The sequence below is a fragment of the Protopterus annectens genome, chromosome 10.part0 (assembly GCF_019279795.1).
Source record: "Protopterus annectens isolate FY-2018-M chromosome 10.part0, PAN1.0, whole genome shotgun sequence".
Lineage (NCBI taxonomy): Eukaryota > Metazoa > Chordata > Ceratodontiformes > Protopteridae > Protopterus > Protopterus annectens.
Window position 1 is genome coordinate 1,652,744,022 of NC_056744.1, and position 24,657 is coordinate 1,652,768,678.

Here is a 24,657-nt window from a genome sequence, read left to right on the forward strand (position 1 = left end):
AAATCATCTCTCTGAACCATTCCAACCAAAGTTCTTCGGGGAATAACAGTAAATCACTCTTATGCCCAGCGAAATCAATAGGTCATTGATATCAAAAGGTGATCCCCATGTTTATCTAAAAATTCCCATGAATCTTTAAGCAAGCTAGGAAAACATCTATAATATGGCTTCAGATTGTGGTCCACATATATTGTCACTGGTTCTGTAAAAGAGTTCCCAGTTTGATGATGGGACATATTAGGGGGATAAAGGATGTTCTAATCAATCTTTGGGATGCCAAGAATGATGGCAGTCCTTGTTTTTTTTGTTTTTTTTTTTGACCATTAAATAACAGAGCTCCTGTTGGGTGATGTCACACCTGGTAAAAAGTTCAGAGATGGTTAAAGAGATGGCCTTACAGGTTTGATTTATATGATTTACAGACACCACCTAATTAAAAGAAAATCATCACTCACGATCAATTGAAAACATCCTGCTGGCATAGTCCACTTAATTCATTAAAATAACCCCTCTACCCATTACTGAAGCATCTTTATTCAAAAATGCCTTTAGTGCTTTCTCTGTGTCTAAGGATCCCGCATTAGATATCTGATATCTTGCGTGCACAAAAATCACTCAAAATACAGCAAAGTTATGGTTTAAAGGAGATTCTAATGTGATCTTCTGCTGAGATTATTTGTTGAGCAACAGGAATCAGCTCCATCTGGAAATATAACAGCAAAATTTAGATTTTTAAGAAATAGTTTGAGTTCCACTATGGTATCCACAAGGTTGGAGTGTCTTATAGGAATAAATGTGAAACACCTATGAAAAAAAAGTTGTTTCCTGGCAATTAACATAACGAGGATTTAGTTTTGTAATGGTCTGCTTTTACTCCTCTTGTTTGTATGAGTGTAGCCCCCCTGACATTCTGCAATTATTCACTGGATAGCTGGTATTTTCATGATTCACTACTCCTCCTAACCTCTTCAGAGGTAATTCCTCTGAAAAATCAGCCATAGTGGTCAAATCAGAAGTTGACACAGTCTCATTGGCTATATTGCTGTATGCATGGTTGCTGGAGGATGTTGACCCCACTGAAGTAGGGGCAGCATATATTTTGCCGCTTGAAATTCACCTCTGTCCTTAACCAGTTTCTTTTCTTTCCTTAAGCATATTGTCTTAATGTGTTTTTGAAGAGCCAAAGACCTCCTCATACAACCCATGTTTGCTGACAAAAGGTCATTTTTATTGGACTTACTTAATTTCTTAAGTTCTTCAATTAGCTTATTTAGAGAAGTTTACTTATCTTTAACTAACAAGCTCTAAATATTCAAAGCTGACCTGTTGAAAAAACTACAATTTAAATCTTTATGTAGAGGAGAGTCCTGTACAACCCTGCAAAACAGTTTATGAAATTGCAAGTCTCTGTGAAGAAAATATGGGGTCTGAGGTTCACCCCTCTTTTAACTCAATAACTCCAGTACCTATCTAAAGTTGAGGACATCTGGGGATCCCTGGAATCTGGGTCTCCCTCACCATTATCCAAAGAAGGTGTGAGTGACTTCAACAGCAGCCAAAGGAGCAGGGGCACTAGCCAAAATTAAAGCACTAGGTTCTCAGGATGTCAACACTGACACTGTGACACTGAGATCAATGTCTCTGTTAACCTGACCACCCACAGGATGGACAACAGACCAAACATAAAATGGGAAGATCCATCAACATAAGTACCACACCTGTCAGTGTGGATCTCAATGAGGTCAGTAAGAAAAAAAAAAGGCGGGACTGATTAGGAAGTATCCAAGACAGTGGACTTTAAATGTATAGGTGGCATAAAATATCTAACCCTAACTGTATACTTTGGTGGAACACAGAACCAGGCCAACTTCTACTTTGCTTATTTCTCATAGTCTATGTCAACAATTAGGGGAATGGAGGCCTGTCTCTCTTGATGCAGAAAAGTCAGAAAAGACTCCAACTTCCTTATCCATCATCAAAACAACCAGAAATGTGCCTGGATCGTCATATGCAAGGATCAAGAATCTGTAGAGGAAACAGCCACTGAAAGAGCTGAGAAACTGCTATCAGCAGAACCAACATCTTTGTAGCAGGAGGTTCCATTGTCTGATGAGCCATCTCAGAAACTGGGATGGTCTATCTGCATCCCTTGTTCTTGTTCTTAGCCAAATGACTTAAAATAGAAGACTTTAAAGACTTTGATGTCTGCTTCTTAGGGGCCAAAGATGGGCCAACACTTGAAATCAAGAGGAAATCTATAACTCCAACAGTTCTTTTCTACACGTCAATACAAACCTCTTCACATTTTTCTTGAAAGGTAACAATTTTAAACAGTTTTCTAGATGTCATACCTAGCAGGGATGTGACCACTTTCAAATTACAAAGAGAAAATGAATGCGTTTGTCATATGAATGTTTTTCCCACAGGAACAACAGTAAAATCCTTATTCCATGAATAAAGCTGATAAACAGCTGAAAAAATAGCACACACAAAAAATTAACAAAGTGCCAAAAAAAGCAATGCAACAGCGACAAATAAACTCCTGCAGCAACAATAGTTAACTAAAACCACAAAGTATGTCAGCAACTATCAAAAAAAACTTTACTTGATGGAAACATTCACCCAGCATGCAAACTTTAAGAAGAAGAGAGGAAGGAAAGAAAAAAATTTCCCTTCTCACTCCCCCCCCCTCTTTGTAATGGTAGGGAAGGAAAGTGCCTTGAGGCAAGGGGAAAACAACAGGGAAATTTTCCTATATAAAAATAATAAAATTCCACAAAAGGATTAGAAACCAAAAGCTGACATTCAGCTAATTAGTATCAATAAAAAGAAGCTGAATTCTACCATTCAAGACTTGAACATAAAAAACAAATCATGTATCTGGCCAAAGTCCTTAAAGAGAGCAATGCAGAAATTCAGGTGTGACAATGTAAATGTGGAGAGTTCAGCTGGTGGGGTGCATTATAAGAGAGGAAAGGTACCCAACAGGCCGAGGACATTTGTACAGCCAAACCATCATAATGCATGTTGCCTTAGATCTGCCAGTTATACAGAATGACCCTATTCCTATCGGAGTGGTAAGTTTTAATGCTCAAGAGAGTGATTCCTCTATTTACAGCTCAGAAAGTATTTATTAATGTGTCAGTGGCATTACGCCATCATTTTTCAACTTAGAAGTAATGATGTGGTACTCAGTCATTCACATTTTTCTTTACTTGGGTGACAAATATACCCCAGCTAACTATACAAGATGGAGTCACTGCTGAAATCATCTATCATGACTTCAAACCTTTTCACACAGAACTTCATCTTCCACACTTATGTCTTTATAGCAATATCCTGCTCTACTGTCAATACAGTGTTCTTAGTTATAACAATGAAAGTTTTTTTTTAATGATTAAGCACTTTTATCTTTTACAGAATATACATACTTCTTCAGAACCAAATGTTAGCAATTCTGTTAGCAAGTTGTTATATAACATGACCTGTTTGATCATGTGACTACTGAACAAAACACACGGAACATTTAAAGGTACATGGACAAGAAAAATACATTGAGTAGAAATGCATTTAATAAAAATAATGAATAAATGTATTAAAACCAAGGATTTCTAAATATATAAAATAATTCAATTGTTAAATTAGGATAAAAGTATGGAAAATGAGTATTTTAAACGTTTTTCAAAAGTCAGAATGTTTTTAGTTATTATGTGCTTCTCTTCCATCCTCTATGGACATTTTCACATCTAAAAATGTTTCAAGACCAGAGTAGTTATTTAACCATACCATATAAAACAAACAAGCAAAAAAAGAAATACTGAATTCCAAGGGGTAAGTGTAACATGACAAAAGGTTTTGTGAGGATGGTGCCATACGATAGCTATAGGTGGTACCTTTAGCAAGATGGAAACGGACTTCCAATTGTGCATTTTGCAAAGACCCCCCATATGTCTAGCTAAGAGCAGTTGAATATAGTGCAGATGTATGCATAATAACATAGATTAATGCATTAATCAAGAAAAGTTGTACATATAATGCATTTCTCAGATTTGAATTTCAATCCAAGATTCTCCTCTTTTATTTTTATTTATTTTACAGTTTGTTTACTGGGATAGTCCAATGGCCCAAGAAGAACCCATTTTCAAAGGAGTCCCAGGGAGAAAAGCTCCATGAACAACAATATAATATGAAGACAATACATTTACATTTATGTAGTTTGTTTGTTTCTGTCTTTCGGCTTTTCCTGGTTAGGGGTCGCCACAGCGGAACTCCGGTCCGCTAATGATTGGCAGTAGATTTTTACGTACTGGCTAGCCGGGCCTAACACACAACCTTCAACGAAGGAACACCCATTCACGCATGTCGCTACCAGAAGACGCTCTAACTGAGAATCGAACGGCAACGTCTAACTGTGAGGCAAGAACGTATTGTGGAAAAATTATGGTGTTACACATGACGAAAAATCCACGATTGCAGTGAAAATACATTCAGAAAACCAAAAGGTAAAATCACACACACAGACAGACACACACACACACACACACACACACACACACACACACACACACACACACACACACACACACACACACACACACACACACACATACACACACAAATAACTCAATTAAAATAAGAAAAATCCATTGGTGCATATTCCTGTTAGATTTTTGTTACAATGTGAAGGAACACAGGGTTGACATTACAGTTTTACATGAAATCTTAGCAGAGTTAAAATAGGATAGGGGGATAAGAGGTGTTAATTGTTGAATGTAAGAAGAATGGGACAATAAGAAGAAAAAAAGTAGAGCAAGAGTAGGAGTAAATGAGAAAAGTGAAGATGGTAGTAGTCAGAGACGCTCAGTATGATGAAGAGAAGAGAGAAGTAAAGGAGTGTGAGAAATGGGGAAAAAAGAGGAGTCATGTGGGGTGGAACAGGAACATTCCCAGAGGGTTCTGAGATGGGAATGAAGCAGGGTCTTAAAGGTAGAGTGGCTGTCTGTAGTATGAATAAGAGGTGGCAGGGAGGTCCAGAGGCAAGCTAGAGAAAAGGATAGTAGGCGTTTGTCTGGAGGATGAGCAGGCTTGTGCAGTTCAAGCAAATTCTGGTTATTGGATCTTAGAAGTCTGTTGGGTAGGTGCATTTTGAAGGAGGAGGCATGGGAGGAGCAGATGGAGGGATTAAAGATGAGTTTATGGGCATGAGTAAGTTGATTGTAGGCAAGATGGTTGGGAGGTTTGAGCCAATTTAGTTTGTGTAGGGCATTGCAGTGGTGGGAGGAGGATTTATAGCCATTAGCAAACTTAGAAATTTTGTTATAACAGGAGGATAGCTTTGTTTTTAGAGAAGATTGAAGGTTGGTAAGAAGTGGGGCACCACAAAGAAGAGAAGGAATGAGGAAGGTGTTAGAGAGTATAAGTTTAGTAGTGGGAGTGATATAGCAGTTATGGCGGTAGAGCATGCCTAGTTTCTGGTGGATTTTCTTTATATTGGTTAGAAGGTTGGTATCAAATTTGCACAGTTCATCAATAAGGACTCCTAGAAGCTTTACAAGGGAGGCTACCTCGAGAGAGGTATTGTTTTGACTAGTAATGGAGAATGAGTTCTTGTCTATAATGGTACTTGTTGAAGGGGAAAATAACATAATTTTAGTTTTTGATGCATTGAGTGATAGGTGGTTGTCTATCATCCAATGTTCAGTACAACAGAAAGCATCCTGAGTTAGTTTTAAGACAATGGAGGTGGAAGTGGCAGAGCAGATGATTTTAGAGTCATCTGCGTATTGAATCAGTTTAGCACTAGGAATGTTTTGGTGGAAGTAATTTATGAAAATGTTGAACAGTAGGGTACTCAATATGGAACCCTGGGGTACGCCTGTAGGTGGATTAAGGAAGGAGGAGGTGGCTTTTTTTCCATTTCACAGCTTGTTGTCTGTTGGAGAGGTAACTAGAAAACCAGTTGACAGAAGAGTGGGATAGGTTTAGATTAGAGAGTTTAGATAGGAGAAGGTTATGGGAGATAGTGTCAAAGGCCTTGGATAAGTCCAGAAGCAGAGTGGACACTAGACAGCCAGAATCCTAGGCTTTATAGAGTATGATACTGAAATAATGAAAATTGTGGAAATTAAGACAATCTCCTCTGTCATCAGTGAAATAAGTCACAGATGCATGACAGGTCACAATAAACAGTACTTTAGTAACACATAGTACTTGACTATCTTTCTAAGCAGAGAGATTGATGGATCACAATAGCTACTATTTACAACATAAAGGGAAAAAGGGATATGGGTAACTTCAAGGGCAGAACAGACAATTTTAGTGGTGACCTCTTTTGGAAAAAAAGATAGATGAACAAAGGTGGCATGCAGCTCCACAGGAGATGAAAAAGTGAAATAAAGCAGGACTTAAATGTATACAATGTTGAATACCCATTACAAGACATTGATAAAAGAGAAAACCAGAGCTTTATGGGTATGACACAGCATACTCAAACAAGAAAAGGTCAAGCATAGTTCAAAGGTGCTGTAGACAGGAAGAAATGCTAGTTGTGTCAGGACTAGCTGAAATGAGAAAGGGCAGAGATTCCTTGTGACAACAAGGCACAACGTGTACACTTATGAACCATCCTAACACTAGTAACCTTCAGGAAACAAAAAGCTTAGATCTTAGTATGCTGGACTGCAATTACCTATTGAAACCAAGGCTTCATAATTCTGTACTATCACTTCGCTGTGAAGCTCCTTATCAGTAGATCTTACTATGTTGAACTACACTTACCTACTGAAACCAAGGCTTCATAATTCTGTACCATCACTTCTCTGTGAAGCTCCTTATCAGTAGATCTTACTATGCTGGACTGCACTTACCTACTGAAACCAAGGCTTCATAATTCTGTACCATCACTTCTCTGTGAAGCTCCTTATCAGTAGATCTTACTGTGCTGGACTGCACTTACCTACTGAAACCAAGGCTTCATAATTCTGTACCATCACTTCTCTGTGAAGCTCCTTATCAGTAGATCTTACTGTGCTGGACTGTACTTACCTACTGAAACCAAGGCTTCGTAAGTCTGCACCATCACTTCTCTGTGAAGCTCCTTATCAGTAGATCTTACTATGCTGGACTGTACTTACCTACTGAAACCAAGGCTTCATAATTCTGTACCATCACTTCTCTGTGAAGCTCCTTATCAGTAGATCTTACTATGCTGGACTGTACTTACCTATTGAAACCAAGGCTTCATAATTCTGTACCATCACTTCTCTGTGAAGCTCCTTATCAGTAGATCTTACTGTGCTGGACTGTACTTACCTACTGAAACCAAGGCTTCATAATTCTGTACCATCACTTCTCTGTGAAGCTCCTTATCAGTAGATCTTACTATGCTGGACTGTACTTACCTATTGAAACCAAGGCTTCATTATTCTGTACCATCACTTCTCTGTGAAGCTCCTTATTAGTAGATCTTACTGTGCTGGACTGTACTTACCTACTGAAACCAAGGCTTCATAATTCTGTACCATCACTTCTCTGTGAAGCTCCTTATCAGTAGATCTTACTATGCTGGACTGTACTTACCTACTGAAACCAAGGCTTCATAATTCTGTACCATCACTTCTCTGTGAAGCTCCTTATCAGTAGATCTTAGTATGCTGGACTACACTTGCCTATTGAAACCAAGGCTTCATAATTCTGTACCATCACTTCTCTGTGAAGCTCCTTATCAGTAGATCTTACTATGCTGGACTGCACTTACCTACTGAAACCAAGGCTTCATAATTCTGTACCATCACTTCCCTGTGAAGCTCCTTATCAGTAGATCTTACTATGCTGGACTGCACTTACCTACTTAAACCAAGGCTTCATAGTTCTGTACTATCACTTCTCTGTGAAGCTCCTTATCAGTAGATCTTACTATGCTGGACTGAGCTTACCTACTGAAACCAAGGCTTCATAATTCTGTACCATCACTTCCCTGTGAAGCTCCTTATCAGTAGATCTTAGTATGCTGGATTGCACTTACCTACTGAAACCAAGGCTTTATAATTCTGTACCATCACTTCTCTGTGAAGCTCCTTATCAGTAGATCTTACTATGCTGGACTACACTTACCTACTGAAACCAAGGCTTCATAATTCTGTACCATCACTTCTCTGTGAAGCTCCTTATCAGTAGATCTTAGTATGCTGGACTGTACTTACCTACTGAAACCAAGGCTTCATAATTCTGTACCATCACTTCTCTGTGAAGCTCCTTATCTTGTTTCCTTAACATCTTCCATTCCTCTTCAGTAAAAGTAACAGCAACATCCTCAAGGGTTTCTGGTACCTGAAAATGATACACAGTATGTTTCATCATTTGTTTTATTCAAATGTAAAATCAAATATAGAGTTTTCATCGGAAAAATTGCCAACTACTGTTAATTTATTTAGGATGTTAGGAGAGTGAACTTGAAGGAGCACATTTTAGAAACACACTTTTTACAGACCACAGTAAAGTGATATACAAGTTTATAGGAAGTGCAAGATAGCAGACAATATAACTGGCATGAATCTTTGTCCAGTTACAGATAACAGAGCTGAGGATCATGCAGTAATGTTAAATGTTTAGTGGTACACTTGTTTCCCAGTACTTATTGACAACATAATGCTTTCTACTACAGAGAGCTGCTGTTTGGGGAAACATGAAGCTGAAGCACAAAGTCAGCATCCTTTAATCATTTGCTTTAGTTTAAAGAGGCTGGCTTTGCGCTTCTGTAGCCGGTTCCTGTGAAAATAACTGTTCCCAACCAATTTTATATTTCTGATTTCTGATCTGAATTGCTGCAATGTCCTGTCCCTAGTAGCGAATGCCATTTTCAGGTTTTAACTAAGCCAAGGGAATGTGTTTGGTCTAACTCAGCTAGTTGTGGTTGACAGCAATTATTCTATAAAGGAAAACTAACTATTTACAAAACATTGAAAAACAGTGTCATAGCCAGGCTGGGATGTAGCTGATGTCCAGTTTATTAAGGTTAGTTCAGTAAGCACATAACATTGTCTGCTAAGCTTCAATTCACTGAAGGTGCATGTAGGATTTTGTTGGTTAATGAGATGGCCATCAGGCAGTAGCCAATAAATACTGGTGAGTTTCTCATAAGAGCTCACATTATGTCAAGGGATTGTCAGAGAAATCCATATAAAATAAAGGTGGTTGTCAAGAAGAAAACAGAGTCTGGTATAGGCTGTAATCATTTCTGAAATGGAGAATTAATTATGGAGCTTTTCAGAATGGGTGGGTAAAGAAACTCTCAAGGTAAGATGAAATCTCCCAAGACAGCAAACGAGTTTGTAAACTGGAAGACTGTGCAGGAAACTAAACATATTCTTTCTTTGTTGGTAGTGGAGGAATTCACACACAATTTAGACATTTGGACTTGGGGAATGGTAATACTTAGAGATACTGTGATCAGGATAGATGTGATGTCATGCACCACAAAAATATCACAAGCATCAGCTCTTAGACCTGACCTCCAATTTTGAAATTAGGAATAAAGTTGCTTGGTTTGAATGAAGACTCTGTTAAGTCTGTAGTACCTGGCTTGTTTATCTAAAAAACTTTTTATAAGAATGATTTCTAAGAAATGTAATTTACAGTTTATGATGCCCTTTTGTTTTGTAAGTGAATTACATGGAAAGACAGGGTTGACTTCAATGTCCCAGACTAGACACAGGACTGAGAGTACACAAGGACAAAGTTTATCATTTTGGTATAATTATGGTCAATTAGCTAATCCCTAGGATGTCAGACAGTGGGGATGCAGGGAGGGAGACTAAGATTGCAACAGTGATCAAAGTCAGACATCTGCTATTATGGCAAGATACCTACACAGCTGCAATGTGTTCTTCATAAGGGGTCACTGTTGCATTCATAACAGCTGGGAGGATTCAATGGTTCAGAAAACTGCCCAAACAGAAGGATACTGGCTAGGATACAAAGGAAGTCTGGATAAGCCCTTGCACAATGGCATGGCAAATCCAACACTGGTGTCGGACACTATATCCTACTTGAAATACCTACAGAATGTGTGCATGGAAGACTTTACTTCTATTCTAGGAATGTTCTGAGTATTTATCGCTGTAAGGAAATCTGTAGATGTTTCACTGCACTACTTCACCATGACTGTTTGCACAAAATGCAATACAATGAGCTAGAAATTTTGAGACTGTTTGTTTTTAAACTGGTAAGCCTTCTTTCTTTTGTGCAAATCAGACAAAACTCTGTCTTTCTAAACTCCTCTGAACATCCAAAGAGTGCAGAATCCTTCTCCCTTTATTTTGAAGGGTAAGGAAAAGCAGATAATTTAATTTTCTGATTGAAGGACACTTCTGTCAGTAGTTTTTGACATGAACAGTGGTCAGTACACAAGGTAACACTCTCTTTGTGGAAGTGTAAGAAAGGTTATTTGTACATCAATGCTAGAACTCTGAAATCTTCCTTGCTGAAGTATTGGTAATGAGGAGGTGTTGTTCAGCTTATGAACTTTAGTGGTACAGTAGCTTTTGGCACAAGACATGGCAGGGTTAATTTCACTAGTACAGACTTCTAGTCCGAAGTTGGAACCAACTCTTTTCTAGGGGCCAGAGGAGGAGGTGGAGGAGGCTGCTTTTCAGCACCTGCCAGACTGGAGCCTGCAGGTTAAATTAGGTCTAAAGGGCCAGTCTGGAATGGATAATAAATGTACATTTAGTGAAACATAAGTCAGTCCACATGTAAACAACTTCAACAAGTTCTGCAGAACCTAGGGTGTATTTCCCAATTTTGGGAACAGTTTCCTCTTTTTGGTACTAAAGGGAAAACATTTAGTTATGTAGGGTTTCCTGATGCTTAACCTCCTAACTCTCCATGCGGTGAACCTGAGAGTGGGTAGGTTTAGGCCCATCAAGGACCCCAAGAGTGGTTAGCTGCATCAAGGACCCCTTCACCTGTATCAAAGAAAGGATATCTACTGCTGCCTCCAACCCCTTCCTTTATTTTTCTGAACTACACTGGGGAACAAGGCTATGAAAGGAAATTTATATAAAAAGAGCCGTGCTCATTCAGGGAAATAGCAAAACTAATCAATACAAAAAAGAGCAGCACCAAAGATTTTGAAGAAAAATGCAGGCAAAGGCATCTGGACATGGAAAATTTTACAATACAAAAAGATAAGAAAATAAAGAGGAAAAGTAAAAAAAAAAGTGTATTAGTAATGGAGAAGTTAATGAGATAGAAACTGAGGTTATGGATTATCTGCAAAGTGAATTAGTGATTTAGGGTAGAGAATCTAACTCTGATATCACAGCAGGATAGAACAATGGATCCCCAAAATAAGGAAAAACTAGTGGAGCTGGAAACATGCCATCAGTTGCCATATGAAGATACTTTGGAGTCTTCCACAGGAAACCAGTAAAACAGTTCAGTTGCCGTTGCACAGTAAAGGAAGGAACAAGAAAATGTGGCAACTCATGCAGTCAGTGTTGTAGAGTGATAGACCAGTGACTTCCCATATAAAAGAGCAATGGATGGCACAGGATGAAACTTAAGAGAATGTGGCAAAGGAAGATACTCTGGAACTTTCTATAGAATGCCACCCCTAGTTTAGGAGAAAATGATCTAAGAGAAGAGTTGCTTGATTTAACAGAAATGGAAAGATATATTAAGATCAACAAAAGAAATACACTACAGAAAGTCAATAAAACCACAAAAGTTAGAAGTTTGATAAAACAAATGAACACAGTAATTAGGACTGCCCATAGAGATCCATGCAACGTAACAGAAGTAAACAGGGTATATTACCGTGCAGCTAAATTAATAACAGAAAGTCTTACCACAAAAACACAGGGCAGTAAGAGAAAGGAAGGGCAGAAATCAAATGCTACCATGGAAGTATCGAATAGAGAAAACTATAAAGCAATTAAGACAACTGTCACTATTGGAAGAGTACAGATCAACAAAAAATACTGAGAAAGTTGGATGACATAAAAGCAATGCACAGTATGAGAAGAGATCAGGATTTATCATGTACTATCACAAATAATAAACTAAAAATATCAGCACAGGCAGAGAAACTTAGAAGATATGCAGATAAATATATATAAATAAATACAAAGGAAAAGTACAAGATGAGCAATTTACTGATGACCCCGAAAAGTTTTATAGAGAACTGGGAAACAAGGCAAAAGTTTATAGTCATTTAGAAGAAAATTCAATCATGTCAATAGAACAAAAGTGTAACAAAAGAAAGTCATATGGAACAAAGGTTCATTTGTTGTTAAATAAAGTCATAATGAGGAACTGTAAAAAGGGGAAGAATCCAAGTGTGGCATGGATAGACTACAAACAAGCATTTGACAGTATTTCACATTTATGGAAAAAAGAGTGCTTAACAATGTATAAAATACAGGGTCTCCTTCTGTTTGTCAAAAACACAGTTTGTCGAGAAACAGAAGGTCGAACCCACTTAAGCGAAAGTGCACTTCATCAGAAGTGCACTTTCGCGAAAGATGATTTGCCGAAGCACATTACATTGGGGATAAGGAAATATATCCTTTTCCCCACTGTGGTGCGATCTCAGAGTTAGTATGTATAAGTAAGGGGGTGTGGGGGTGCAGAGGGCTTGCACACATGCAAAAGCAGTGTTTACTGTATTTTTTTATTTTTTTTTCCGATTCAGTGAATCAGCTTTCATGGAAGTGCACTTTCGATGTAGTGCCCTTTCGCGGAAGTGGGGTTTTACTTTTCTTTTTCAAGATTGTGAAATTTCGATAAAGAAAAGTAGACCCAAGATACACCATAAACTGATGAATTACATTACAGCGACTATGAAACAGTAGCATACCACTTTGCGGTTAAGCCAAGATAAAGGAAAAATTATTATTCCAGGGATAAAAATTCAAAGGGGGATATTTTAAGATGACTCTTCGTGACTACTGTTCTTTTGTCTTACCCTTAATACATTAAGCTGTTTACTTCACAGATTAGGTTATGGCTACAATTTGGCTCCCAGAAAACAGCAAAGTGTAACGACTTCTCATCTTCTCTTTGTTGATGATTTAAAATTGTATAGCTCATCAGACAAGGAACTGAAAGCACAACTGCAAGTAGTCAAAACTTTTTCAGATGATATAAAAATGTCATTTGGTCTTGATAAATTTGCAAAAGAAACGTTTAAACAGGAAAGTTGCAGCAACAAGAAAACAGTTTGGGACAGGAATGTGATATAAAAGATCTTGAGCAAGAGGGAGTGTATAAATATTTGGGAATTGATGAAGGCTCAACAAAAAACATGAATAAATGTAAATAAAACTTAGTAAGGAATATCTTAGAAGACTAAAATTAATACTAAAAACAGCGCTGACATCTATGAACAAAGTCCAAACTATAAACCAATTTGTTCTTCCTATCCTAACTCATAGTTTTGGAGTGACTGACTGGCCCCAAAAGGCATTGGATCAATTGGACAGTAAAACAAGGTTGCTTTATACTTATCAAATGTTTCATAAAAATCAGTGCATAGCAAGAATATATATTCCCTATTCTAAAGGAGGTATGGGCTCCTCAAAACTGATTACATGTATAGATCTGCAGTCGTAGGACTGCATACATATCTGTCAACCTCACAAGACCCAAACATAGTGAAAGTTTATCAACATAAGGATAATAAGACTAAGATGACTTCCGTGGCTAGTTTAGCAAAAGCATATCAGTGTCAAGCAGGAATGGAAATTAAACCAGAAGTACATAAAAATTAGGGAGCAACTGAATGTGCCAAAAAATAAAAGAAAGAATACAAGGTGAAGGATCAGATGAGAAGTCAAGAAATGTGGAAAATGTACAAATATAGTTGCAATTATGGAAAACTCTTGGAACAACCTCATGTTGATTAGTATCGAACATAGGAATGGTTAAGGAGAGGCGAATTCAAACAAAAACACAAAAGGTTAATATTGGAGGCCCAAGATAGTGCGCTACATACACATTGGTTTACAAAGTCCATTGGACATGTGGGAGTAACAGACATATGTAGGTTATGTAAAACAGAATATGAAACAGTTGCACATCTTGTTGCTGGTTGTGATATACTAATGGCAGAACGACTGTATACTGAAAAGCATAATAATGTGTAAGACTGTTGCATTGGAGATTGTAAAAATATTATATTACTGAAGTAGCTGAAAAATATTTGAGACGAGCTACAAAACATTAAGAAAATGATGAAGTTTACATCACATGGAATCAGCCATTACCAACAGTTCAAAAGATAGATGTGAGAAAACCAGATATAGTAATTAATGAAAAGAATACAAAGATGGCATTGATCATTGAAACTGATGCACCCACTAACTACAGTGTCTTATGTACAGACAGACACAAAGTCATAAAATACCAGGATTTGCAGGCAGAAATTAGGACAATGTGGAAGAAGGATACCCAGACAGTTCCAATAGTAGTAGGAGCAACGGGTCTCATAAAAAAAGAATTTCCAGCCGTACTTCGATATGTTATCAATAAATGTAACTCCATGTGAACTGCAGGAGTCATTACTGGGCACATTGGGGGTGCTGCAAAGAGCACTTCTGGCTAACATCACAGATTGAAACAATACTAATTTCATGAACTTTAATCATACTTTGACTTAGGAATAGGGTCCATTCCCATCATGGTATTAGAAACCCAAAAGACTTAAAGGAATTCAAAAGAGATATAGCATTCACTGGCCATGCCTATCTGTGTGGTACTCTGGAGCAGAACTTCATCTGTTTGTTGGTCAGAGAAGCAAACATCTATTTTTGGTACATCTCATTTTTTATGAGGTCCACCTCTGTTAAAATCCCATTCATAGAAATTGCTATCCTCCCATTTTACTTTTTGTCTGGAAATTCCCCTGGCTATTGATATAGAAAGACCACAAGACAATCTATGCTTTCAGGACTTCCTCCAAAGCTTGTGCTTCTAGCCTGTAAATGATTAGAAGTATGTATTCAATGTTTTTAGGTAACACATCACTGTAGTGTTTTCTATTACCACACTCAGTACTCATGGCTTCCAAAGAAACTTGAAATCTTTGACTGCCAGAATACTGTCATAAGTCTTTTAGATTTATGTGCCTTTTCCTCTCTTTGGGGCACCACTTGCCCTGCACTCAGATGTCTACTCTGTGATCTCCTAGCCTAGATAAGAGGCACTCATAGTCAAAAGTCTCATTCGAAGGAGGAGATTTCAAGGACATCTCATTTTTTGACAAGTGAGGAGCCACCATTCTGACTCCTACCTTACATAAAAAGTATTAAGATGGCACTGTCAAGGCACTGATTGTGCTAGTGCCACATAATCCTTGGGAACCACAGGGACTTTCTCAAGTACAATAATGCCAGTGGCATCACTAAAACCACATAACCTTCAATTCATAAGCTATGGTCCTTTCTTTAACAGCTTGCATAGAAAGTAGGTTGTCAAAAATGCTACCTTCTCCTAGAGAAGGAAAGTTTCTAGTTTTGTAGTATCAATGAGTCCTCCAAAACAGCACTAACATGGCTAGTGTTACACTGGAATATGGAAGATATAGACAGAAATCCAGCCTTTGGAAACAATACAGGTTATAACTCACTGCCCTCTGCAGCGTCTTTAGGGTTTGAACGGGAAGATGGCAATTGTTCCATTAAGGTTATGTATGAATGCCCCTGCTCCTGCAATAAGCAATGACTCTTTTGGATTGGGGAATACCTTGCATCTTTAGGATGGCTGGAAACTGCAGTATATAACTGGGTTCTATTTGTTTCATTAACAGCAGTTCAGATTAATGTAAAAACATTGAAGAATGCTTGACATTGGAGCCATCCTTTCCCAACTGCTGTGTATCTCAGGATTTGTTATATACAACTTCTAGGGTATGGGCTGTGTGTACTGTCACAAGTGGAAAGAAGAACATTCCCCCTTGAAAAAAAATAATTCTTTGGTGGTTTGGCAAAAGCAGTTTTGGTGAACATTATTTTTTTTTACATTCTTTGAAACTGACGTTGCTGACAGCATGAATCCTTTGTAAGCCCTACATAAAATTTCTAGAATTCAAGTCTCCTTTGTAATGCATAGTCAATTTTTTTCAGAAGAGGGCCAATCAGCCACCAATCCCTACAGGTTGCTGGAGAAGCAGTAGGAAGTTTAAGGGTCAGTGTGTGTGTGTTTTTTTTTTTTTTGGGGCGGGGGTTGAAGGATGAAGAAGATTGAGACAGTCACATTTGCTCCCTGTTGACAGTTTTTCTAGGAGCTTCCAAAAACACCTTTGCCTTCTGGCTGCCACTTCCTTTTTTAGTTACCTTCCTTGCCTTTTGGAGGTTTCTCATTTCTTTGTCAATGATATTGTTTTATTAGATGATTGCTGCTATAATCGGGAATAAGATGGCAACTCCATTGTTTTCCCATTTGCCTTCATTTTTTTTAAGATACAGTGTGAGATGGGGATCCAAAAGGTAAGTCCTTGAATAAATATACATTCAGGAGTTGCACTTGAACATCCACAGGAAGAGACTACAGCTTTGGACAGGAATGTGTCTTATTGAAAGACAAGGCAGCAGCAGCCCTAGACACTGCATCCACAGCATCATATTCACTGTCAACCTGCACAGCAATCTGCACCTGGCTCACTAATGCACCCTTCAGAGTTTTTACCCATAACTCCCCACAAGCATCATGGAGTTGTTTAGCAATCTCTGTGTGGATACTTGACCATGTAGATCTGACAGTACAAAGCTCTGAAGGCTGTGGATGTTTAAGTATAACCCTTCTTCCCAATATGGCCTAGAAGTCTACTTTCCTAATCACTGTCAAAAGTGTTACACCCAGGTCCAGTTTAGCTGTCTTAGTAGTATCTTGTGACACTATATCTGGACATGCATCTAGATTATTTCAGGATTTTTGTAAAGAAACCTGCAAGAACCTGTACCCTGCAGAAGCAGTCAAATCTTTAGGGAGTTGGAATTTGACAGTTCAACACTAGAACTACCTCAAAGGAACCAGGTAGACCATTCAGAACTACAAGCAGCTGTTTGAATATTCAAGCAAAGTTCAGTACCTTTTAGCCTCTGCAGATTTTGCTGCAATGAATGCATTGCTACTATTTAATTAATGCTGCATTTTCCATTGGTGAACACAAGAGGTCTAGACTTTAGGATTAAACGAGAATACTCAAGACTGGTTTAAAAGAATAAAAGTAGAGCAATCTGTGTACAGGAATGCACATAAACTGCCAGAGTAGATAAGCAGCATGCTCCCTTTAGAATTGCAGCAGTTCATGTACCATTAACTACAATACAATGGCAAGAGTGGCTATTTTAGTTACACCACCCTTGGAGTGCAAGCGTATTGAATCTAATTTTGTTCTGAAAGGGAAAACATCAACATCAACCATTAACATTCTCCAGTGCATGTTTATAGTTGAAACTATTAAGGATTTAATGAAGATTACACCTAACTATTTAAAGAATTCTTTGATTCTTTAGATAGAGAAAAAAAGGACCTCAAAGCTTCTCATTTGGAGGAGATCACAATATGGTCCTCATTTCTTTCCTTAACCACTGTATGACCATGGCTGATAAACATATCCCATGTCAAAGGACCTTAAACAGGTACACGGTAGAAATGGAGCAATGGGATACCTGGAGAATTCTCCAGTGGTATGAAGAAGATTATACCTCAAATTTTTCCTCAGGTAGATTGAAATGTTGGAGGTGTGAAGGGGAAGAAAGAGATAACTGGGAACATATGTTTGGGAGTGTAATTATTTGGCAGATTTTAAAATTTCAGTGCAGAGTACTCAGTATGAAACATTGGCTGAGCAAATGGCTGTAACCAAGGATATTATATATATATATATGTTATAGCTGAGATACAGGATTTGAATTTCCTAGACATAGTAACGTCTTATTAAGTTTAATTCTGGTGGCTGCCAAAAAAGCAATTAGTGGACAATGGAAGTCAAAGTCTAAGCCAACTGTAACTGAAATATTGAAATTTATAAAAGAGATAAAAGAACTGGAAGAGGGATCTTTAAAAAAGAGTAGGAGGAAATTACACAGAAATAAGTGGAAATTATGGGAACAATACATGCATGTTCATTTTCAGGAGGAGGAAGAGGACAGAGGTTTAAGGGAAGGGAGGAATTCAGCAATTTTTGTGACACTAGGCTGACAGTTTCAAAGAAGAAATGTGATCTATAATGTATGTAATGGAAAAAAAATGTGAATATGGTTTGTTTCATTTCTGTTAATGTATGTTTGCTTATGTCTTACATTATAATTCAATAAAGATGTTTAAAAAAATAGATTATATCTCTACAGAACCAGCTGGTAATATTTCAAGCACACTAGTCTTCTGGTTGGTGGTAGAAATCTTGTTACAAGGCAGAAAGTTCTCCTTGCGCTTTTTAATTACTACAAGGCAATCTTTCACAAACTGACCTCTCCCGACAATGAGGATTATTCCCCTATGGAGAATACTTGGGAAACTGGAGCTCATAAAAAAGATCAGAGAAAGTTTTAAGAATTTTATTAATCTGAACTATTTATGCAGTTTTTCTCTAAGGCCATGGTGGGAATCTCTCATGCTAGAGCTGGGCATCCTATGTGCATAGGCTAAGACATGGATAACAGGTGAACCAGATCCCCATAAATGGAAATTGGAAGAAGTAGCAGATTAACCTTGGCTGTAACCACAGCAGATCCTGACAGCCCAATACATTGAAAAACTATAAGTTGACATACTTCCAGCTTATCACATCCCTATCAGAAAAGGCTCAGCTTTATCTACAGCATGTCTCTCTGCAAAGGTGGGCACAAGATGATAATTCTAGCAGACTACTGGGATACTAGATTTGATATGAATATCTAGTATGGTGTCCTTTTAGGAGAAATGGCAGTACTCCTTACCTAAACAAAATACAAAGGTCAGCAATGCATTGCTTTACAAAACCCACTATGCAGAGTGACAGAAACCAAATGACTTTGGATAAACCAAATTATCAAATTCTTGAAAAAGGCAGATATATCCAGATTCTCAGGAGAATGAGCATATTCATTAACTTCTCCCACAAGTAAAAACGTAGTCCAAATTAACATTTCAAAAACTTTTTTGGGCAAACTCCTCAGGAGTTGATGGCTTGACAAGTGAAGTACACAAAGCTATACAGATACACCAGTAACCTCTTTGCTGAAACTATTCAATTTATTCAAAAGGAAGCAGTAATTCAGGGCTCATCTTCTCTTCATATTAGAATAGTACTTCGAAAACCCAACAAAGACACATCTGAAGTCTAGAACTACAAACCAATACCCTTTCTGTGATATTCTGCTGTCAACAATTATCCTAATCAGTGGGAATTTGTGGCAGACAGATCAAGCACTGATTGTACGTATACTACCAATGTACATGCAGCGCCTACAGAGTACATTGGACCCCACCACTGCCAACTATTCTGATTCTGAGAAGACATTCAACACCATTAATTGACAGTATGTTTGGCACATTCTCCAATACATGGGATTCCTCTCGTCCTTTGTGCAAGATGGGCTTTTTATGCATCCCCAAGGGCTCAAATGCTAGTGAACTGCTTAGTCTCTACTACCTTTAAGTTAAACAGGGGCACAAGAAAAGGGTGCCTAGTGTCCCAAACATTTTCTTCTAGCAAATGAACCCTGGAAAGACTTTTAAATAATAAGAATACACTCAGTGTTAACACTTCACACAGTATTCATACCAATATGTCATTCTTTGCTGATGATTGCAAAGCTCAAAAAACAGGACTCTGAACAGAACATCTGTCTTCTGCTTTTTCATTCAGGAAGCTTTGTGAGCATATCAAAGATAAATTTAAATTTGCACAAGTTACACATTTTTATTGAAAACCTAGCAGCATTAGCTTAGGGGAAAAAAAGGCAGACATAAAGGTTGTGCTAAATCGAGCAATCATTCTTTTCAAATACCTGAATATTTATATAACGCTAATGTAATGAGCATGTTGGATTTAAACTTGAAGGGCTAATAGGATAAATCCTTTATCTGGATGGATATATGAGAAAAACTGCTGCTGTCTCTGAAAGAGTAACTACCAGTCACCAAAAAGTTATAGTCTCCTTTGTTGTTTCATGTCTTTAGGCAAACACCCAGTATTTCCGGTAATATTTATTATGGCTAGAGTCTTTAACGTATCTTTCCAATTTATAAAGGATGCTGAGAGGCTATTATTAAAAAGGTCTACGATGCTCACTCATCTTCATCTCTTGGTTAGAGAGCCACCAAGACTGGGAATTGTATGCTGCTGCCTTTATGCTTCTCAATTAAAGGACAAGCCATCCCCAGTATGGGTGCAGACAGCAAGGTTTCTTAACACTGACTCTCACTGGGCTATTGCTTGGTTCAGGAAATACTTGCCCTGCAGGAAAAGTACTGGTACCCTCACTAGTAATGTCTTCTAGAGCCTCAACAAATGAAAATGTGTTACACCAAACATTTTCCATGGTATGACCAGACCTCTCAACTGTCTCTATTTTGAAGCAACAGTCTTATTCATGGGCCTAATTTACCCCTGCACATGATGTACCTACATTTGGAGGACCCTGTTTTCAGGCTCAGTTTACCATTTCACACAGTTTTCAGAAACCCCCACCTCATCAAATGCAATTTTTGAAACTGTCTAGTGTACAGAACACTAAACTATAAGACCAGCATACAATTCATAACAATAATTTAAGGAAAGGAGGACACACATCTTATACCTCCTTTCTTCAGAAACAAAAATAAATGACCTTGTGTGATAGAATTTTACAATATAGTTCATTAAAATCTAAAGATTTTCTACTGTCCTACTGATAATGTGCTTATATTTTTCCATCATTTTCTTGCTCTGTTATTTTTGAAAATATATTTCTAAATATTATCGTACATTCATACTGGAAGCAGGAAGGCTGTTTGGTAGTCAGATTTTATTCCAATTAGATGTCCAGATTTTTGGATGCATGTATCTTCTTTTCAAGGGTCTTTGTGACTATTTTCAGTGTCTGCAGGTTAAGAGCTGTGGGTATGACTCTGTACCCCCAGCTAAATGCACTAGTCACCAAGTCACTACAACCTCAGAGTTATGTTAAAGGGTCTATATTTTAACCTTGAACGATTAAGAGGTTACGCTCTTTAATCGACCCCTGGAAATCAAAAGCACTGAATCCTGAATGCACGGAACAGTGATTTTTTTCCCCAGGGAAAAAAATCACTGCTCCGCAAAAAAAAAAAATCCAAACACAAAATAAATTGGGGGGCATTGCACCCCACACCACCCGATGTGGACGGGTTGTACCGCCCACCACCCCCCTACTTAAATATACCAACTCCAAGACTGCACCATTGTGGAGGAAATGGCAAAGTCCCAAAAACAGCCCAGTAATTTTTTTTCCCTGGTAAAAAAATCACTGCTCCATGTGTTCAGGATTTAGTGCTTTCGATTTTAAGGGGTCAATTAAAGAGCATTTGCCCTTTTAATTGTTCGGGGTTATAATATAGACCCATGTTAAATTAGGGGGACAGAATCGCAAAAGTGAATGGCTTATACATGGTGTTTTTTCAAAGGTATTCCCTCTCTACAAATGTTTATTCTGCCAAATGAAATGTCATTGGTGTGTGCTTTGCCTAACTGGTGTTAATTATTATCTAATAACTAACTAAGAAATACATTTTGAGGTTGTTGCAGAAGCATGCCATAATATAAAATATTATTTTTGTTAGCTGGAAAAATTCACAGTATTCATGGACAAATTCATAAATTGATGACAGATTTATTTATACATATAAAGATTTTTCATATATCCAGAGAGGCTGATATAATAAAAATGCAAATTACTGCAAAATTTATTGTGATGATATGGTACTCTCTCAAAATTTCTTTATCTCACCTGTCACAAAAAAAAAATAGCAAAATCCGTAATGAAAGACAGGCTTACCGTAAGCAAACCAACAGCTTTATGTTCTCTGATCTCCAAATGATTATCAGACAACATCTTGTTAGTGGGTGTAATATCAGCTTGAATGGGTACACGTGTGACTTTGTCTTTTAGAACTTCTGCCTCTTTATTCTTGAGATCAGAGTTAGCAGTGGACTCTACCACATGGGAGGATAAAACATCACATTCAGTGCCTTCAAGATCATCTTCGATTTCTTGTAGAATGTCTGAGGATTCATTCTTAAGCTGCTGGATGAGTTTTTGCTCCTTCTCTTGCAGAAACTGGTGCAGTTTTGCAAATTCTTGTGAAATGTATTGTTCCAAACAAAACACATCTTCCTGGAAAACAATGAATACATAAAGAGGTGAGATAAATTCAAGTACATGACAATATCATCTGTATCCAAGCATTTTCCTTATAAAACAAAATGAGTACAGGCCAGCCCACTAACACAGAGGTAAGGCATCTGTATCACTGGTGACCTGGTACCGGAATCAGAAAGAACCCACCAGTATGGCTGGCTAAGACAGAAAGACAACCAGCAGCCAAGGATGCTCTGTGGAGGAGTAGGAGGGGGATATACACTCAATACAAAGACAGGCTTTGGCATATACAAGTTATTTATATGGGAAAATATATACAGATGTATATTGTACAATTTGTGAAGATACTAGAGGCATAACGTACACAAAATCATATTAATTATTAAATCAAAATAATAGAAGACCTGTTTTCACAAATGCACACAGACAAAATGAATAAATAAACAGCATCTTCAAAATAAATGTCAGCCAATAAAAAGTTTACCACTCCAAAGAAAATTTTATCACAACACATACAGGCCTCTTTCAAAGGCCCCACTTCAAGCTCAAGTATTCCACAACATACTTCCACTTTTCTCCTAGGTGTCACTCTTGATTGCACAAATGAATCACAGTCTACAAATGAAGTTAGACAGACTAGCCCCGACTGGGCCCTCCATGCTTCTAGTACTACATGTCATCACACTGCCCTTCCACTGAGGAACTCTCTCACTCAATTTCTCCTTCCAGACTACTCTGTTTATAGTTAAATGCAATCCCTGTGACTGTCCGTTTTACGCTAGATACATATTTAAAGAAACATACATATTTTAACACATTTTTCATTGTGCAAAATCACAAGAATTTAATAACGTTACAGTTTTTACAGTATCAACAAGCTCCACATGCAACAACTACCACTTTCCCAGCACAAAACGAGGTGATTTGGACTCTTCCAGATGGGCAGTCTGTCTTCTACAACATGACAATTCAGATGTGGGACGCAATATATTCTCTGCCAGATAACACTTTCCTGCTATAGATCCCATAAGCCATTCCTACATAATTTCCTGTTACTGCACTTCATCTTGGTTCTGGTATTCTGAATGAATTAAGTATACCTGCTGTTCTGAAGCAGTTTTCAATTAAATTGAATTAGTGTTGCAAAGTATCTCCATAAAACTAGTCTTACTACCCAGCAGAAACGTCCAAATTATTACATCCTGTGTCACAGATGTCACCTCTTTTATCTCATATCTCTGTCATATCTCTTTTACTGGTGTTATGCTATGGGAGTTACCCATTTTAACTCACACATTATATAAGTTATCTATCTCACATCTAAATAAGCTCTTCCCTCTATCAAACAGGATAACCCATGTGTTAGAAGCTTCCCTACTATCAACTCTTAAATTTACTTACCAGCTGTAAAAAAATATTTTCCTAGGGATGCTGCATATACACTCTGTATATAATATTGCATCTTAGTTTATTTTCTTACTTGTTTAATACAGAATGTCTGCATAACCTTTGCTAACCTCCATACCTTTTGTCCTTAGCAGGTTTTGCTTACTGGTTTCTGCCTTACTCACTGTCCACTGCCGTCAGTAAGTTCACTGCACAGCTGACATCTGTCCGTTAAGAAAGAGGGGCATCAATTCTCCTAAAAAAGTACCTTTCATGACACTCACTGAACTGCTGTCATGGAGACTGCACGTGTACTTTGAAATACACAATTCTTACCCATCACCAGTTTTGACTTACTGCAAAGGGCAAATGCTATGCCTGTGTCAGTCTTGCTTGGCCTCACAGATAGCATTCTGCATAACTAATGTATTCACACTGCTTATAGTTTCTATATACTCCATTAATCTGTTCTTCAGCTGGAAGTTCAGGTTTAATTCTCTACATAATGCAGGGCTACTATGCATTTTTACTTCCTCAATGTTCTCTTTTTCCATCCTGGCACTCCAATTCTGACTTATTGTTCTGAAGATATTACTTCCCCCACTGTGCAAGTCATCCACTTTTTTAATATGCATTAACTGTTTTAAAATTTATTTGGCTTACTGTTTTTTTTTTTAAGACAAGAAAAATCTTTATTAAATTATCATGTATGACATACAGCATGTTACATTTATATAAATAAAAATAAACCACGCGACATAATATCAGTAGCAAACATTATACATTCCAAACCGTGCCAACACAGCTGTAGCTGAAAACATTATACATCACTTTTAATACATCCAGTCATTGTTAGTCAACCATTATATAGCTCATTCAAATCCTGCCTTCATTTAAACCTCATTCCTCCTCTGTAAGTACTGGTCCCACATTTCCCATTTTTTCC

At 37.7% G+C, this 24,657-nt stretch overlaps 1 protein-coding gene across 1 annotated transcript in view; it reads right to left on the bottom strand.

Moving 5' to 3' along the window:
- Positions 1-24,657, bottom strand: part of LOC122814369 (zinc finger protein 124-like) — a 100,539-nt gene that overhangs the window by 55,706 nt on the left and 20,176 nt on the right. Inside the window, exons 3-4 of the mRNA XM_044086954.1 lie at positions 22,002-22,340; positions 8,202-8,328 (exon numbers count right to left, since the gene is read on the bottom strand). Coding sequence (XP_043942889.1) covers positions 8,202-8,328; positions 22,002-22,340 — 466 coding nt within the window. The remainder of the gene's footprint in view (positions 1-8,201; positions 8,329-22,001; positions 22,341-24,657) is intronic.